This window comes from Schistocerca gregaria, chromosome 7 (genome assembly GCF_023897955.1).
Source record: "Schistocerca gregaria isolate iqSchGreg1 chromosome 7, iqSchGreg1.2, whole genome shotgun sequence".
In the NCBI taxonomy this organism is placed as follows: domain Eukaryota; kingdom Metazoa; phylum Arthropoda; class Insecta; order Orthoptera; family Acrididae; genus Schistocerca; species Schistocerca gregaria.
Window position 1 is genome coordinate 21,566,581 of NC_064926.1, and position 19,175 is coordinate 21,585,755.

The 19,175-nt window shown below is 42.9% G+C and overlaps 1 protein-coding gene across 1 annotated transcript in view; it reads left to right on the forward strand.

Annotated features, from left to right (window-relative positions):
• The window catches only part of LOC126282212 (fibrillin-2-like), a 687,537-nt gene that overhangs the window by 234,037 nt on the left and 434,325 nt on the right, over nucleotides 1–19,175 (forward strand). Inside the window, exon 4 of the mRNA XM_049981761.1 lies at nucleotides 15,656–15,754. Within this exon, the coding sequence (XP_049837718.1) occupies nucleotides 15,656–15,754 (99 nt within the window). The remainder of the gene's footprint in view (nucleotides 1–15,655; nucleotides 15,755–19,175) is intronic.

Sequence of the window (19,175 nt, forward strand, 5' to 3'; positions counted from 1 at the left end):
TCATCCAAGTGTTCGGACCGTGCGCCGGACAGTTACGTTATTATCGAAACAGGAAGTGTTCAGCCAAATGTGAAACGTCAACCACGACCTGCGACAAATGATGATGCCCAAGTAGGTTTTTTAGCTGCTGTCCCGGATAATCCGCACATCAGTAGCAGACAAATTGCGCAACAATCGGGAATCTCAAAAACGTCGGTGTTGAGAATGCTACATGAATGGACAGACGAGGAGCTGATCCACGCTCGTCCTAAATTCGACCGAGCAATGGGGCATTATGGTTAGCACACTGGACTCGCATTCCAGAGGATGATCGTTCAAATACCTGTCCAACCATCCAGATTTAGTTTTCTTTGATTTCTCCAAATCTCTCCATGCAACGCCAAGATGGTTTCTTTGAGAAGGGCACGGCTGATTTCCCTCATGGTAGCTGATACGCCCGCTAAACCCGCTGAGCAGAACAGGTAATAGGATTGTGGAAAGGGCCAAAGGTTGAGGTCAGTTTCTGCTTCTAATTGTCATTTATTGTAATTTAATAACCTTCACAACCAAAGCGGCGCATAGCCGGACCTTTACCGAATGCAGCTCTTTCACAGGTGAAGGCCTCCAACAAGAAATCTTGATAAGATAAAAATCCAATTAAGATAATAAAATAACTCAAAAAAACAACATACACAAAGGGCAATATAATGGCTGAGGGCCACAATTAAATTCCAAAATTTTAGAATATATTACCATACACCTTTTAAGACAGAAGGCCAACAAGAAATCTTAAAAACTCAAAAATTAAATAAAGATAGCAATAAACTAATTTAAAACCCAAAAAAGCAACATATACAAGGTGCAACACAAATGGCTGAGGGCCACAATTAAGTTTCGAAAAAAGGACAGCATGTTTAACAACAAGAAATCTTATAAATCAACAAGATACAAATCCAATTAAGATAGCAATAAAATAATTTTTAAAAAGTCACAGCAAAGTAGATAGAACAAACATATGCAAGACGCAGTTCCAATGGCTGAAGGCCACAATTAAGTTTTAAAATTTTAAAATATATTACCATAATCTTATAAAGACAGAAGGCCGTAATGTTTAAGCTTGAAAGATAAATTTAAGAATTAATTTTGCCAAAATTTTTAAGAAAAAAGAAAAAAATAACCATAATCCTTAAAATATCTGACGACAGATAATTAAACACCGGTGGCACTCAGAAGACTCCAGGGAGGTCAGTCTGCCGTCGTTTATTTAGACGAGACAGGTGGTGAGCCCAACTACACTTGATGCGTCGGAACCCAACCAGGGGACAGCCACGGACCGTCCGACACAACGACTTGCTTCCCATCAATCAGTACGTGAGAACTCAAACAGAAAATGTTACGGACGTAATTATCCACAATCAAATATGTACAAACACTCGGTGTTGGTCACAGGAAAACCTCCTCAACAGCGAACTACCGAAACGAACCACAACATGAATGGACGAGGCTTGGGTACTTAAAACCACACATAACTTTGACGTCCTGGGTCGGTGAGCCATGAAACTCGTAGCGATCGGAGAGCTCCACGCACGCTCCGACACTGCAGAGGGACCGGCTGCGAACCCAGCGACTGCACCACGCGGAGATACCTTCCCTGGTCCGCAGCAACAGACCGACTGCCTGTTGGTCTGTCGCAACTGCTGCTCCGTCGCGACTGCACTGCTGGTGCGTCTCCCACTCACTTCCAGACACACGACGGCGGAAATACTGGCTCGGACGCAACCGTGCAGAGGAAACACGCCCACTGGCTAAGCGGCATCCCTGCACCAGGAAAGGACCGGTCCAAGTTCCACAAGATGGTAATTGAGAGGGCCCAGAAGCGCTCAGAGAACCAGTTACACGTCGCCCGATGAGATGACCGACCTCTCAGAGAAAGTATGCCGACAACATTTAAAATAACTTGACAAAGGAAATCAGATCACACACAACCTGCCAAACACTTGCACGTCGCCTCGCTCGACGATTACGAGTAAGAAAGTCATAGGAGACTCGTGCGTAATTCAAGCAAAATAACAGCGAAGGCAAAGTAAACATGAAGAGACCGAGGCAATAAAAGAAACAGAAGGAAGATTAGAGTTTTAGGTCCTGTCGGAGTGAGGTCATTAGAGACGGAGAACAAGCTCGGATTGGTTAAGAATGGAAAAGGAAATCGGTCACGGTCTTTCCCAGTATTCGCCTTAAGCGATTTAGAAAAATCACGGAGGGCTGGACGGGCATCTGATCTGTCTCCCTCCCGACCCCGAGTCCAGTGTGCTAACCGATGCGCCACCTCGCTCGGTCCGAGAGAATAACAGCAAATGTAGATGGAGATAAATGGCCGACGAGGGATAAAAATGTAAGATCCAATCAGAGAGGAAACTTTAGCTGCAGAAACAGACATTGTATTTAAGATGAACTAATCACAAATGAGCCAAAGTATACAGAATATTTGAAAAATGGTCTCGGGATATGTATTTGAATTGCGTGTTCCTCACAGTTGGAATCGCCTCCCTCTTAATGTCGCTTCCCGCCACGCGCCACCTTTTGTGCTCTGCAGCATGGGGTGACGGCAAGGCCGGCAGTGGGGAGTGCGGCCGTCGCCGTCGCCTAGCGAGGACGGGGCCTCCATAAGATTACTGGCGTTCGGACGTAATAGAGTCGTTACCGAAATTCTATCAGTTCTGTTTCCTCTCTGTTGCCGGTGTGGAAGCAAGACTGTGTCCCGGTACCGGTGGCTATTCGTCGGAGTGTGCATCAATCAAAGTAAGACCTATCGTACACCTTTGTTTAGCGGCGGTTGACATTCACATTCCGCTAAAACGGTGATTCAGTAACCCGGCCATACTGGCTAAGTTATTCGTCGTGACTACTGTTGAATGTTCCTATCACACGTTTTACTATTCTCTTCCATTTATTCCGCTGTGTGCTGTTGGGTTCATTTCAATGTTAATATTCAGCCAAATGTATTAGAAATAAATTCTTGCTGTCTTGTGGTTAAGTCCTGGGTTTGTTTGAACCTAGTGTTGCAAAAATGTGATTCAGCCGAGGAGCAGATACGTTTCCACTGATCGACTGTGGGATCCCGATGGTCCTGTGCCCACTGCAGTGGTCGTCGGGTCAACATGTGAGCAGGTAGGCGCTGTCTACTGCGGAGCTCCATGTTCGTCAATGTATCTATTTATTTATTTACACGTCAAGTTCCACAGGATCAAATGGAGCAGCAAATCTCCAAGGTCACAGAACATGTCAGTACGTCAAATTACAATATAAAAGTAATAACAGATAAAAATACAATGTGTATGAACTCGAAAAAAGTCAATCCATAATTTTAAGTAAACGCAATCAACAATACAAAAAGAATCAGCTTAATTTTTCACGGAACTCCTCGACAGTATAGGGGTCACCCATAAGAAATCTTTTCAGTTTAGATTACTGCTAAGATTTTTGAATTCGAGTGGTAGCTTATTGAAAATGAGTGCAGCAGTATACTGCACACGTTTGTGCACAAGAGTTAAGGAAATTAGATCCAAATGCAGGTTTGATTTCTGCCGAGTATTAACTGAGTGAAAGATGCTTATTCTTGGAAATAAGCTAATGTAGTTGTCAAGAAATGACAGTAAGGAATACATATAGTGAGAGGCCAATGTCAAAATACCCAGACTTGTAAACCGGGGTCGACAAGAGGTTCGTGAACTTATTGCCACTTATTGCCCGAACCGCCCGTTTCTGAGCAAAAAAATCCTTTGAGAATGGGAAGAGTTACCCCAAAATATAATACCATACGACATAAGCGAATGAAAATAAGCAAAGTAGACTAATTTTCGTGTCGAACAATCACTCACTTCAGATACCGTTCGAATAGTAAAATTTGTAGCATGAAGTCTTTGAACAAGATCCTGAACGTGGTCTTTCCACGACAGCTTACTATCTACCTGAACACCTAGGAATTTGAATTGTTCAGTTTCACTAATCATATGCCCATTCTGATAAATTAAAACGTCAGGTTTTGTTGAATAGTGTGTTAGAAACTGTAAACACTGAGTCTTACTGTGATTTAGCGTTAGTTTATTTTCTACAAGCCATGAACTTAGGTCACGAACTGTACTACTTCAAACCGAGCCAATGTTGCACACAACATCCTTTACTACCATGTTACCCATAATACTAGAGGGCATATCATTTACATAAATAAGGAACAAGAGTGCCGCCAACACTGATCCCTGGGACCCCCCCCCCCCCCCCACACTTGACTGTACCCCACTCAGACCCCACATTACAACCATTCTCAACACTGTGAATAATGACTTTTTTGCTGTCGGTTGCTAAAGTAAGAGGTGAACAAATCGTGAGCTACTCCCCGTATTCGGTAATGGTCTAACTTCTGGACCAATATTTTGTGATCAACACAATCAAACGCCTTAGTTAAATCAAAAAATACGCCTAGCGGTAACCCGTCCAGTACCTCACAGAGAAAAGAGAATGTAGCATTTTCAGTTGTTAAACTACTTCTAAAGCAGAACTGTACATTTTATTGCAAATCGTGTGATATAAAATGATCAATTATCTTTACATACACAGCCTTTTCGATAACTTTGGTTAGAAATAGGTCTAAAATTGTCTACATCATCCTTTTCTCCTTTTCCATAAAACGGCTTTACTACTATGTACTTAAATCGTTCAGGAAACTGACCATTCCTAAAGGAAAAATTGCAAATATGTCTAATTACAGGGCTAACATGGGCAGCACAGTACTTCAATATTCTGCTAGGCCCTCCATCATATCCAGAGAGTCCTTAATCTTCAGTGATTTAATTATTGACTAAATCTCCCCCTTGTCTGTATAACAGAGGAGTATTTCAGAGGGACTGATGACCTCACATGTTTAGCCCCAGAGTGCTCAGAGCCATTTTAGCCAGTGTTTCAGACACCAATCTCGGAAAGGCATTTGCCAAGAAAGTTATATGATTCCCTGCAAAGAGTAAATTTTTTATTTAATGCACCAGCAATGCTTAGAAAATTATTGTTAAATGCTGTACATACATCTGATTTATCAGTAACAGAAATATTTTTACTACGAACTGACTTTGTGTCACTGACCTCATGCTGCTGACCAGACACTTCCTTCACAACTGACCACATTGTTTTAATTTTATTCTGTGAATTAGATATTCTATTTGCTTATCACGTACTCTTTGCCTCCCTAACAACATTTTCAAGCACCTTAAAATACAGTTTGTAATGGGCCACTGTGGCTTGATTGAGACTACCTCTAACATTTTGATATAACTCCCGCTTTGTTCTACATGATGTCCTTATTCCACTAGTCAGACACCCGGGCTACCTATTATTGCTAGTACTTCGTTTAGAACGTTCCAATGCAAAGCAATTCTCAATGACCATGATAAATGTGTTAAGGAAAGCATTATATTTATCATCTGTGTTATTGGCACTATAAACATCTTGCCACTCTTGTTCATTGACAGGGTTTAAAAAACTCTATTGTTGTTGGATTAACTTTCCTACATAGTTTGTGTTTATATCTGACACTTGTTTGAGTACAAAAGCCCTCTAGTGTTGAAATTTGTGCATCATGGTCTGAAAGGCCATTCACCCTTTTAGTAACAGAATGCCCATCAAATAATGAAGAATGAATAAAAATATTTTCTATGGCTGTGCAACCGTTCCCCTGCATCCTAGTTGGAAAAAACAGTCTGCATCAGATCATATGAATTTTGTAGATCTACCAACATCCTTTTTCTTGCACCATCATATACAAAATTTATATTGAAGCCACTACATATAACTAATTTCTAGTACTTCCTAAAAAGTGAATCAAGAACACTCTCCAGCTTGAGAAGAAATGCTCTGAAGTCAGAGTTAGGGGACATATAAACAACAACAATTAGAAGTTTAGTTTCACTAAATTCAACTGCCCCTGCACAATATTGAAATATCTGTGCAGAGCAGTGCCGTGATACGTATATGTAATCAAATGGAATACTGTTTTTAACGTACACAGACACTCCCCCCCCTCCCCCCTCCCCCCCCCCCCCCTCGCCAGCAAGGAATTCCTTAAAAACAGCCAACTAATCTGTATCCTGGTAAAGGAAGCCTCTGAACTGTCAAATTATTTAAATGGTGCTCCAATATAAACATAGTTTCAGAGTCAATATCTATAAGCAGATCACTAACTTGATCTCTACTACCTCTTATGTTTTGATGAAATATGCTAATTCTTTCTCTACTTGGAAACATGACGTCCTCTGAAGGTGAGACCTTAGTTAGAGAATTTCCTTTAAGCAGGTACACCTATCAGCTGATTTCAATCTACGAAACGTGCAGCTCTAACACCAACTACTACAGTAACTTTTACGTGATTGAACCTACCACCACTCACTGCACTGTCGCCTATAAACTTTGCCAGACACTCCTTCCCAAACCTATCGCTGGCCATGCCTAGAGAAACCCGATCTATTAACAGACCCAACTGGCACCACTGAAATGTGACTCATACCCTGTGCCATCATTGCCCTCTCCATCCCCATGTTAACAGCCGCATTAAAATAAGGCCGACCATGACGCTGAAACAGTTGCACGAAATTCCCATTACTGCCACCATTTTGAGTAGCTATCTTTACCAAGTCATCACCTACATCGCATTCCCCGTCCCTATCAAGACTGTTCCCTGCTCCAACCACTGTCAGTACCTGAGCCAACCGTGTACTAGGCTTCACAATGCTGGTGACCTGGTACTCACTCCCCAACACTTCCTGCAACTGCTGGCCCATACCTCTACCGTGCGAACTACCTAGCAACAGAACTTTCTTCTTTCTGTTAGACTTTGCAACTGACCTACGCCTCCTAACTGCTGAGGACTGCTGCATGTTCCCTGTATCTACAGCTACAAGAGGCTCCGCTCCACTCAGCTCTGACAGTTGGTCAAATCTATTGCATATACGCAAAGTGTAACTGTCTGAATACCTCCTCCTCCTGGCTTCCTTCTTGGCAATTGCCAGTTCCCATTCCCCACCACCCATCACCCTCCTCAACATATCTACACTCCTGTAAAGGGAAAAAAGAACACATTGACACCGGTGTGTCAGACCCACCATACTTGCTCCGGACACTGCGAGAGGGCTGTACAAGCAATGATCAAACGCACGGCACAGCGGACACACCAGGAACCGCGGTATTGGCCGTCGAATGGCGCTAGCTGCGCAGCATTTTTGCACCGTCGCCGTCAGTGTCAGCCAGTTTGCCGTGGCATACGGAGCTCCATCGCAGTCTTTAACACTGGTAGCATGCCGCGACAGCGTGGACGTGAACCGTATGTGCAGTTGACGGACTTTGAGCGAGGGCGTATAGTTGGCAAGCGGGAGGCCGGGTGGACGTAACGCCGAATTGCTCAACGTGTGGCGTGAGGTCTCCACAGTACATCGATGTTGTCGCCAGTGGTCGGCGGAAGGTGCACGTGCCCGTCGAGCAGGGACCGGACCGCAGCGACGCACGGATGCACACCAAGACCGTAGGATCCTCCGCAGTGCCGTAGGGGACCGCACCGCCACTTCCCAGCAAATTAGGGACACTGTTGCTCCTGGGGTATCGGCGAGGACCATTCGCAACCGTCTCCATGAAGCTGGGCTAAGGTCCCGCACACCGTAAGACCGTTTTCCGCTCACGCCCCAACACCGTGCAGCCCGCCTTCAGTGGTGTCGCGACAGGCGTGAATGGAGGGACGAATGAAGACGTGTCGTCTTCAGCGATGAGAGTCGCTTCTGCCTTGGTGCCAATGATGGTCGTATGCGTGTTTGGCGCCGTGCAGGTGAGCGCCACAATCAGGACTGCATACGACCGAGGCACACAGGGCCAACACCCGGCATCATGGTGTGGGGAGCGATCTCCTACACTGGCCGTACACCTCTGGTGATCGTCGAGGGGACACTGAATAGTGCACGGTACATCCAAAGCGTCATCGAACCCATCGTTCTACCATTCCTAGACCGGCAAGGGAACTTGCTGTTCCAACAGGACAATGCACGTCCGCATGTATCCCGTGCCACACAACGTGCTCTAGAAGGTGTAAGTCAACTACCCTGGCCGGCAGGATCTCCGGATCTGTCCCCCATTGAGCATGTTTGGGACTGGATGAAGCGCCGTCTCACGCGGTCTGCACATCCAGCACGAACGCTGGTCCAACTGAGGCGCCAGGTGGAAATGACATGGCAAGCCGTTCCACAGGACTACATCCAGCATCTCTACGATCGTCTCCATGGGAGAATAGCAGCCTGCATTGCTGCGAAAGGTGGATATACACTGTACTAGTGCCGACATTGTGCATGCTCTGTTGCCTGTGTCTATGTGCCTGTGGTTCTGTCAGTGTGATCATATGATGTATCTGGCCCCAGGAATGTGTCAATAAAGTTTCCCCTTCCTGGGACAATGAATTCACGGTGTTCTTATTTCAATTTCGAGGAGTGTAGTTCCTCCTCTGCGAGTTATAACTGCACCTGAAGGGCACAGATTTTACGCTCCCGCTTCTCTATCAACCTATTTCTACTACAAATTCTGCATTCCCAGGAGAGGATCTCCCCAGAATGTCCACTGGCTTTCCCACTGCATTCCCCCCAACGAGAATGCTTTGAACAAGTTCCACACCGTAACTCACTACTCACAAATCTACGACAGAGCCCACAATTCTCAGTCATGGGAAAATTTTACAGTTACCGAAAAAAAACTATACGTCTACGTTACCTAAGTTCAGTTATACCAGTAGATCTATTTATAGAACTAACAATAGCGGTCTCGAAATACTCTGTCTAGTAAGAAAGCAACTACTTGTATTAATATTACTACACCACAGCTAATACCAATACCAACAAAACTTCATAAAATTATTAGCTAAAACCAAAAATTCAAGAGGCCACTGGAACACTCAACGAAATTAATACACTTAATGAAAATTTTACTGAAATATTTCACTGGAAACTGTAAGAAACGTCAGCTGAAAACTAAAGCATGAAATTTATTAAACGACATCAACGCACAGAAAACTAAAAAACACTGCGATCGAACGTTTCCAATAAGTTTATTTCGCCCCAAACAGCACGAAACACCGCTGAAAACTATTAAATTTGATACCTGTATAACTGTGCACAAATAACTTTATCAGTACTTAGCTTTATAAGCGCTACAGTTGCAATTGCACGCCGCAAAATGTAAACGCACTACCGAGGCGCGATGCTTGGACGAACGACGTAAGCACACTCACGAATAACAGACCACTCGAGTCAATGACACAGGAAGAAAGACTGAGATCAATGAAAATCCACTAATAAGTTACTTCCACAGCAAATATTAACAAAAATAAACTTTAAAATAAGTAACTGAAAACCAGACTTTATAAAATATTGACGAACAATTCCAACAGCAGTCCAGCACGCGTGACGTCACACCAAAGACTCAATGACGATGAACGGATGCTCCGAAACACTTGTGCGTGCACCAGAATTGTGCTCTATCGACATCCGAACCGCACGTACTGCGAAGAGTCGTGGACCGTCAATCACTTGGTGCCCAGTAGTAGTCTCGCTGTCCTTCTACCTCTTTCCGTAGATGCTCACGACCATATTCCAAGCTCTGCGTAATAATAATCTGTCCTTTGGCAAAGTAGCTTATCTCAATTGATTTCCCCATTTGCAGCCCATATCTTCGCTAGAGAGATCTTCCGTCCCTGTCTGCTCCGCTCAAATACTTTTGTAACTCGCCACGTGCCCGCAGCGCCACCAGGCGGCATCCAACGGTAATGGTCATAATGTTTTTGCTTACCAGTTTGTATACATCGTATAAAACTGTATTTGTTCAAAATACACAGAGCGTATCAAAAATATTTTCACAAACCTTGAGGACGAATTCCTCACACTAACACAACAACGCATCTGAGATGAAACCCGTGAACTTAAATTGTATTCAAATAATTAAAATTCACTTGGTAAGGTAATGGAGTGTCGATTCAAGTAAATCTTCGATAGGGATTTGTTGCTATGGAAAAACACTTACATTCTTTCAATCTCCGTTCTCCAGGTACGACTTAGAGGTGTTGTCTGCATGAATTTTATTTAGAACACTCTTCTAGATTTATTACAGGATGCGCTCCTGAAAGAGAAAGCATACGTTAATGTGTGATGCGACTCCATCATATTTCACTCACACTGTTTGAGTTTCACTACCACTATAGATGAATAGGTAGGGGAGAACAGTTCCATGGGCTGGTCGCTTATCCCACCATTGACTTTCATCTGTGGGGGCCATCTAAAACACTTCATCTGTGTAGTAGACATCCCTTACTGCAGAGAAATCAACGTCTAAAGGAAGCCTATCAAACCACATGTCACACTCGGGACTTGTTTGAAAAGGTGGAACAGTTCGTGTTTAGGCGAATGAATGCGTGTGTAGATGCAAGCGGAGAACATTTTCAATATTTGTTACGAGTTTCTGGCTCGAGAAATTTGTAAAATGTATTTTCATTAACACCTCAAAAAACAAAACAAAAAAGAATTTTCAGACGTATGTGTCACGGCGTAAAGTCAGGCGCCGGCACGTCAGTCGGAAACAAGGGAGAGGGGGCTGTGAAGAAGATGTCAGCCAATGCCACGCTGGCCGACCCCTCTCCAGGATCACAACTTGACAGCAGCGGCCTCTATGCGAAGGGGACGTAAGCGCCGCACCCGCCTGGCCGCGGCCCAGTTCTACAGCAGCGTGTAGACTAGGGACTCGAAGTGAAGCGTAGAAGCTCCTTACTTTGCTCGTGCATTCTATGTAGCTCATAGTTAGCATTGTTATACTGAAGAGATTTCTTATTTTTTCTGTCACCCTTTGCTTGCGACACATCTGTTTAACACAAAGTTAAGTATTATTTTTTTTTTTCTTTTTGTAATAAAACTCATTAATACGATTTATTTGAATGTTGTCTAGTGATCCGAGAAAGCAGATTTCCCAAACACCCCACATCTGACGATTAGGCAGGATTAAACATCATGTTTCAGTGAACCACCACTTACGTCTTTGTTCGATGAATTCGTCCACAAAGACCCTCAGACTTCCTTTAAACAACTGCACTCCGAATCAACAAATGCAGAATTTACACTCATACAACTGGAGGCTGTTTTCGCGTAATTCACAACACTGTTCAAATGGTTCAAATGGCTCTGAGCACAATGGGACTTAACTTCTGAGGTCATCAGTCCCCTAGAACCTAGAACTACTTAAACCAAACTAACCTAAGGACATCACACACAGGCATACCCGAGGCAGGATTCGAACCTGTGACCGTAGTGGCCTCGCGGCTCCAGAATGTAGCGCCTAGAACCGCTCGGCCTCCTCGGCCGACACCAACACTGTTGCTGCACCTTACGCTTTAAGTACGTAACAAGCAAGCCAGATAAAAATTTATTAGAAGCTTTTGCGAAGATATTGTAGGAAAATGCTTTTCTATACAGGATAAGCACAGTGCCTGCAGCGAACCACACGTTGCCAAGTGATAAGGTTTCTAGAAGCCAGAGTAAAACAGTGAATACTTGTTTTGTTAAATGATATACGATTGTAGAACATACGAATTAAATTTTTGAAAACAGTCAGATAAATGTCTATTAAATAACACGACAAACAGAATACTAACCTCGATTTCAAGAAGCCAGTTATGTTAGTATGCTCTTAGATGAAAGGTCGTAAACAAAGGATGGCTGCCAGGCAAGAAATAATTGGCTATGAACGATATTCTAACATACTTATGTGATGACAAACATAAATACTTTAAGAGAAATAAAATGATTGTGACTGTCACCACAGACTTACATACTGCAGTCGATGTGGGTGTTTGCCTGTACTAGCAAGTAGATTGACTGCTCTTTATCTGTATCATGGTTTTTTTCATTAACGTATAAAAAACCCTGTATAATGGACATATAAAGTGGTTTGCCAGGAACTACTACAACTTATTTTCCTGTCTCCACTTCTATCTAAAATACCTGTACCTTTGATCTGCACTAAATCGTCGAAGGGAATAAACAGAGTCCTATAATTTGCTAACAGCATACGTACGTACGCGTAAGACGCTTCTTAAATACTTGTTTAACCTTGTCATCGTCATTATCATAAAAAAGGAAGAAAAATTAGGATGCAACGTCCCGTCGACAACGAGATGATTATTCATTACAGAAGCAGTACAGGCTCGCACTCAGGAGGATGGGGATGGAAATCGTCCTTACACTTCCAAAGGAATCATCTCACCATTCGCCTTAAATAATTTATGAAAATCACAGAAAACGTAAATTCAGATGGTCAAATGGGGATAAGAAGCGACTTCCTCTCGAATTACGTGCCCGTCATCTTACCACTGTGCTCTATAACTCCCGGTCATAGGTAATTAAGATGGAGTTACAAATGTAACCAAGTAAAACAGCCGTACCATGGAACCCCAAAACGCCTGTCTCTAGTGACACTGAAAAGTAGGGGTGTAACGTTCCTGGGTAGTACCTACTCGGACACCTACACTGGACTGACAAAAGTCGTAAGATACCTCCTAATATCGTGTAGGACCTCGTTTTGCCCGATGTAGTGAAGCAACTCGACATGGTATGGACTCAACAAGTCGTTGCAAGTCCCCTGCAGACATACTGAGCTGCACTACCTCTACAGCCGCCCATAACAGAGAAAGTGTCACCGGTGCGGAATTTTTTGTACGAACTGGCCTCTCGATTACGTCCCATAAATGCTCGACGGGATTCACGTCGAGCGGTCTGTCTGAACAAACCATTCGCTCGAACTGTTTAGCATGTTCTTCAAACCAACTGCAAATAACTGTGACCTACTGACATGGTTCATTACCCCTCCATAAAAATTCCGTTGTTGCTTCGGAACATGAAGTACACAAACAGTATCCAAAAAAAGTAGCCGAACATAACCATTTCGAGACAATAATCGGTTCAATTCGCCCAGAGGACCCCGTCCATTCCCTGTAAACACAGCCCACACCATTATGGAACCATCACCAGCTTACACTGTGCCTTACTGAGAGCTTGTGTTGTGTGCGATACCCACGAACCGTACCATCAGCTCTTACCAACTGAAAATGGACTCATCAGACCAGGCCATGGTTTTCTAGTCGTCTAGGGTCCAACTGATATGGTCACGACCCAGGAGAGGCGCTGCAGGCGATGTCGTGTTGTTAGCTAAGGCACTCGCCTCGGTCGTTTGCTGCCGTAGTCCATTATCGCCCTATTTCGCCGCATTTTCCTAACGGATACGTTCGTCGCTTATCCCACATTGATTTAAGAAAGTTACTTACGCAGTGCTGCTTGTCTGTTAGGACAGACAACTCTATTCAAATGCCGCTGCTCTTGGTCGTTAAGTGAAGTCCACCGGCCACTGCATCGTCCGTGGTTAGAGGTAATGCCCGTTATTTGGTATTCTCGACCCACTATTCACACTTAATTTCCTAAATCTTTCCGAAACAGAGTGTCCCATGCGTCTAGTTTCAGCTACCATTCCGCGTTGAAATTCTGTTAATTCCCGTCGTGCGGCCATAAGCAATTCGGACACGTTTCCACATGAATCATCTGAGTACGAATGATAGCTCCGCCAATGCACTGCCATTTGATACCTTGTGTACGCGATAATACCGTCATCTGTGAATACCATCATATGTGAATATCGCCATGACTTTTGTCACCTCAGGATAATTATATACGAGAACCCGCCTCTTTATTTACAGGTTGTCCGGAAAACTCAGCCGTTGCAGGTTGTGTGTACATAAATCTGAAAGCAGAAATCCACCTGAAGAATCTTAGTACCAGACAGCACAACTAATAGCCATTCCAGGAACACGGATTTCGGTGGTAGTGTTCACAGAAGAAAGAATCGTAATAGTATCAAACTTGCATTCGGCTTTAGTGATTTTACAAAACCATATGGTGTAAAGCTGTAATAACCCTTTAATGCATGGAGCGGTTACAGGACACCTTCTAAACTAATAAGGTTGTGTGGGTAACGAGACAATGCGTCTTTTATAACAACGAATTGACAGCTAAATTTGCTAAAGATGCTATAACAATGCGCCGTCAAGAAAACACAAGATCCCAAGTTCTGCTGTAATCGCGATAATGAAAAGACAACATGGGCTCATGAAATGGAAATTGGCAAATGTTATCGTTAAGTAGAGGTAGGCATTACATACAAAGTGTCGCAACCAAGATGTTACTGTAGTTGCAAACAATTTGTAGGTACAAGTAATTCGGGGAAGTAAAGTAGGAGAAAAGTAGTTCCCAATACAAACAAATTAGAGACAGCAACAGTGACGTGTAGTAGACCGTAACACTGAGATGTGGGTTCAAAACTAATTACTCAGGTAGGCAATGCCACAAGAAGAAACATAGAGCGTCTATGGTACTTTAGCACAACGTATTCACCCTAGCATAGCGTATCACAATCAGTATTCTGCAGCGGTCAGTACTACAAAACTATGGGTTCGAAGAGAAGCAGCCAAGCGGACAATATCCCAGACTGAAATACGTATACTGTTTCTTTGTTTCCATAATATTGTCATGTGGAAGGTTGTTGCACTTGTACAGAATCTACATAAACACTGTGAAGTGCATGGGAGCGGGTACTACTTATTAGGGTTTTTTTTTCAGTTCCCGTACGTAGCGCGGGAAGAATGATTACTTAAACGCTTCCCCGCGTTGTAATTAGTCTGATCATGTCTTCGCGTTCCATACAGGAGGGAAACTTGGGAGGGGGTTTGGTATATTCCTAGATTCCTCACTTAAAGCTGGTTCTTGAAACTACGAACGTATCTTTTCGCGAAATAGTTTGCCTCTACCTTCACGCATCAGCCAATTCAGATTTTTCAGCATCTGCGTGACGATTTCCCATGCGTCAAAGAGGCCTCTGAAAATTTGGTACTTGCACACACACTTGAGCAATACTCCAGGGCGAGTCACATGAGTGTTATAAGCAATCTCTTTTGCAGTCTGATTTCATTTTCCATCTATCTTACCAACGAATCGAACTCTGGCCTGGTTTACCTGCGACTGAGCCTATGTGATCGTTAAATTTTATATACCTACAAATTATTATACCCTAGAATTCTTTCAGTTGACTCACTCCAGGTGTAACTCATTGATTGTATGAGTTTTTGTGTTGTGAAATGCACAATTTTACATTCCTGAACATTTAAAGCAAGCTAATAGCCTTTGCACTAGTTTGAAACCTTATCAAGGTTAACTGCATCATTTGCGTAACGACTGAGGTTAGTATTAATATCGCCTGCCCGCAAGGATCTCAGGACTCTTCCCTAGGCATGCCTGAAGTTACTTACACCCGTCGAAGACTGTACGTCTAATATACCAAGATATCCTCCATCCAGTCACAAATTTCCCTCTGTATCCCTATAATCCACTTTCGATAGCAGGCGTTATTATAGTCTTTTTTTGTGGACAGTACAGCCGCAGAATGCATATGTGGAATCAATTTCTAAATATCGTTGTAACTTTTACAAATTCAAGCCAACTTTGAGCTCTAAAATAAGTTTTATAGGAGGAATGCGAGTACCGGTCGTATGTGGACGCTGTGCCTGTGTGCGCAGGTGGCGGGGGGTGCGCAGCTCCGTGCCTGCATGGCGGGTCCTGCGTCAGCGGACGGTGCGTCTGCCGACCTGGCTTCACCGGAGAGTTCTGCACAGAACGTAAGTTTATCAACATCTACGACATTCTCTCACTCAAGTATAGCACAGACGCGACAATTTGTCTATGCCTTCCAAACGATTCTCGTTTGCCGCGGCAGCTCCCAGTACGTTTCGACTGCTAGCCACAATCAACATCCATACCTTTACGTCCACGAAGTTTTAAGCGGCAGCATTCTTTAAATAAAATTGACTTTGGTGAGTGTCTCCGTTGCGTGATAATACATAACAACGTCCACCCGTGTTAATTTTTTTTTTTTTTTTTTTTTGCGTTACTATACCAAGGACGCATCAAGTCAGTTGTTCAAAAGGATTATCTACTCACTATAACACATAAATCGATCTCTCCCCAATTGCAGCTCCTCAGTGCACTATTTGTTTGACTTCACACTTAGGTCCAAGAATAGTCATTTTCTTTCACGCTGAATCACAAATGGGGTTTTCGTATCCGTAGTGCTCTGTTACTTCATGATGAAAAGTTAGAAATGATATTCAAAACGAAAGCACTTCCTAATATTCTGCAAAATTATATTGATTTGGCACGAACTGGCTTTCGGCTTCTCAGGCCATCTTTAGGGGACAACTGTACAGAAGATACAGAAGTGACAAAGTGTCTACATAGGAAAATATTAGAATAATTACATTCAGTAAAAAAGGAGTAAAAAAATTTTTATGTTAAGGCACATGTAACAAACGAAGATAAATAAAATGAAGTTACAGTTTCAATCTAGTATTTGCAACGAAAATTGAGTCTCATCATTTAATATTCTGTATGATGTATGTATTGATTGTAGGGTCATTTCTTTGCTTTCTTGATGGAATATAAAACTTCATATTGTATATCATATGGATGGTTTTGTACTAAAAGGTGATCAGCAAACGTCGAATCTTTCTTCCTTAATAGCCTAATTGCCTCATCTCGGTCAGTGAGGCAGAGCTGTGCAAGTGTAATATATGACAAAAAAACCCAACAAAACAAAACTCCCACTTGTTTTCTTTCAATTGGCCACATTCCCTTCCACTCCGCCTTCCGCTTTCCACCACTCTTCATTTCCAAGTGGTTGAAAAAATGACAGGAAATTCAAATAGGCGTTATCCTATTGGGTGGAACATAGTAGCATATGCCAGTTATGATTTATTACCCAATTACCTTATTATTAGAATTTATACCTTCTTTATTTTAATTAGCATAAATTATGACCCATTATGATATTCCACTTATCTTAATTAATACAGTTTATTACCACTATCAAACTTATGGCTGCCTCTATATTTACAGTGCTCTCATATTAATTGCTATAACTTATAACTCCAAAAATGACATCATGGCTGTCCAGGCACTTTTACATTGGTACTAGAACGGAGGACCACCTTTCATAGCTATTTACTGTTTTGGGGCTATTAATTGCATACTGAGAGAGTTTGTACAATTTTTTCTGAAACATCTCGATTTTCTCCCAGTATTTCAAATACCTACTTTCGATGATTTTCATCCAAAGACACATGCAAATAGAAGACTTTTAACGTTTAACAATTACTACAGTGCATCATTTAAACAGATACACTAATGTTACATACGACTTCTTTATAACAAACGAACAAACTGCAGGAAGGTCTCTCCTAAGTGCACATGACATTGTGTTCGAGCGGCAGTCAATGGTTTGCATGGCAGACACACCCGCAGGGGCTACAGCAAAAGCAGCCACCCCGTTACATCACCCATCGCCACGCTGTCCTCGACGCGGCTGCCTCTCCCCCCACCCCGCGCGCATTGTAGAATGATTTTAATAGCAGCTCCAGGTAGCGTCCGCATGCATGTACATACTAGCCCTTCCCACTGCACTCTGCACTGTGGAACAGATCGCTCTTTGTTCTCTATACCTACATCTACGTAGATACTCAATGTGCATGGCGGCGGATACCATGTACCAATACTAGTCATTTCCTTTCCTGTAACAGTCGCAAATAGCGCAAGGGTCTATAAGCCTCCGTACCAGCCCTAATTTCTCTCTTCTTATCTTCATGGTCCTTACGTAAAATATACGTTGGCGGTAGTAGAATCGATCTCCACTCGACCTCAAATGCCGGTTCTCGAGAACTCCGCAATAGTTCATCACAAAAAGAGCAACGTCTTCTCTTCAGGGATCCCCATTTGAGTTCAAGAAGCGTTTTCGTAATACTTGCGTACTGATCGAACCTATGGGTAACAAATCTAGCAGCACGCCTCTGAACTGCTTCAATGTCTTTCTTTAAGTCGATCCTGTGGGGATTCCCGACAATGAAGCAGTAGTCAAGAATGGGTTGCACTATCATTCTATATACCGACTTCCTTATAGATGAGCTACACTTTCCCAAAATTCTCCCAAGAAAACAAAGTTCAGCATTCGCCCTCACCCTCCCGATTGCGAACTTGACATATTCATTTCAATTTTTCTCGGACTGCAGCGTTACATCTAGATATTTAATCAATGTGCCTATGTCAAGCAGCGCTTTACTAATGCTGTATTCAAATGTTACGTGCTCATCTTAGCTACTTATTCACATTAATTTAAATTTTTCTATATTTAGAGTAACCTGTCACTCATCACACCACCTAAAAATTCTGTCTGAGTCATCTCGTGTGCCCCTAAAGTTACTCAAAGGGAACACTTCCCTGTACACCACAGCGTCATCAACAAACAGCGGTAAACTACCGTTCACCCTGTCTGCCATATCATTTATGTATAGAGATAATAACTGTTCTCAACTCTTTCTGTCGCGTCTTTATACCCGGGTGCTTATTTCTATGTTCTCCATCCGGGAGGCTGTTCGAATGATTTACGCGTGGAATTTAAAACTTCACCTTTCGTTTTGCTGTCTTCTATTGTCACGCCAGACTATCTGACGAATGACTAGACAGAAGCCTTCGACCTGCTTAATGATTTTTACGTATGACCAGAATTTTCTCGGTTTCTCAACAAGATCTTTCGCTAAGGTATGACGGTGTAAGTCAGACTGCAACAGTCTCTATTTCCTCAGCGTATTCCAAATTTGATTATTAAACCACTGAGGATTTATTCCATACTCAGTCCACTTTCTTGGCACATACGTCTCGAAAGTGTCATTAACAATCAGTTTGAACTCTGCCCACAATTCTTCTATGTCCATCGTATTAGGACTAAATTATGTCCAGTCATTGTCAATCTGGGATGCTAACTACTGCTTATCTGCTTTTTCTACCATAAATACTCCCCCAGCCTTCTTGATCGATTTATTAACTTTATTACCCACCATCACTATAATGACATCGTGATCACTTATCCATGTTTCTATGCTAACACTGTCGATGACATTCGGGAGGACGTCGGTTCAATCCCGTCTCCGGCCATCCTGATTTAGGTTTTCCGTGATTTCCCTAAATCGTTTCAGGCAAATGCCGGGATGC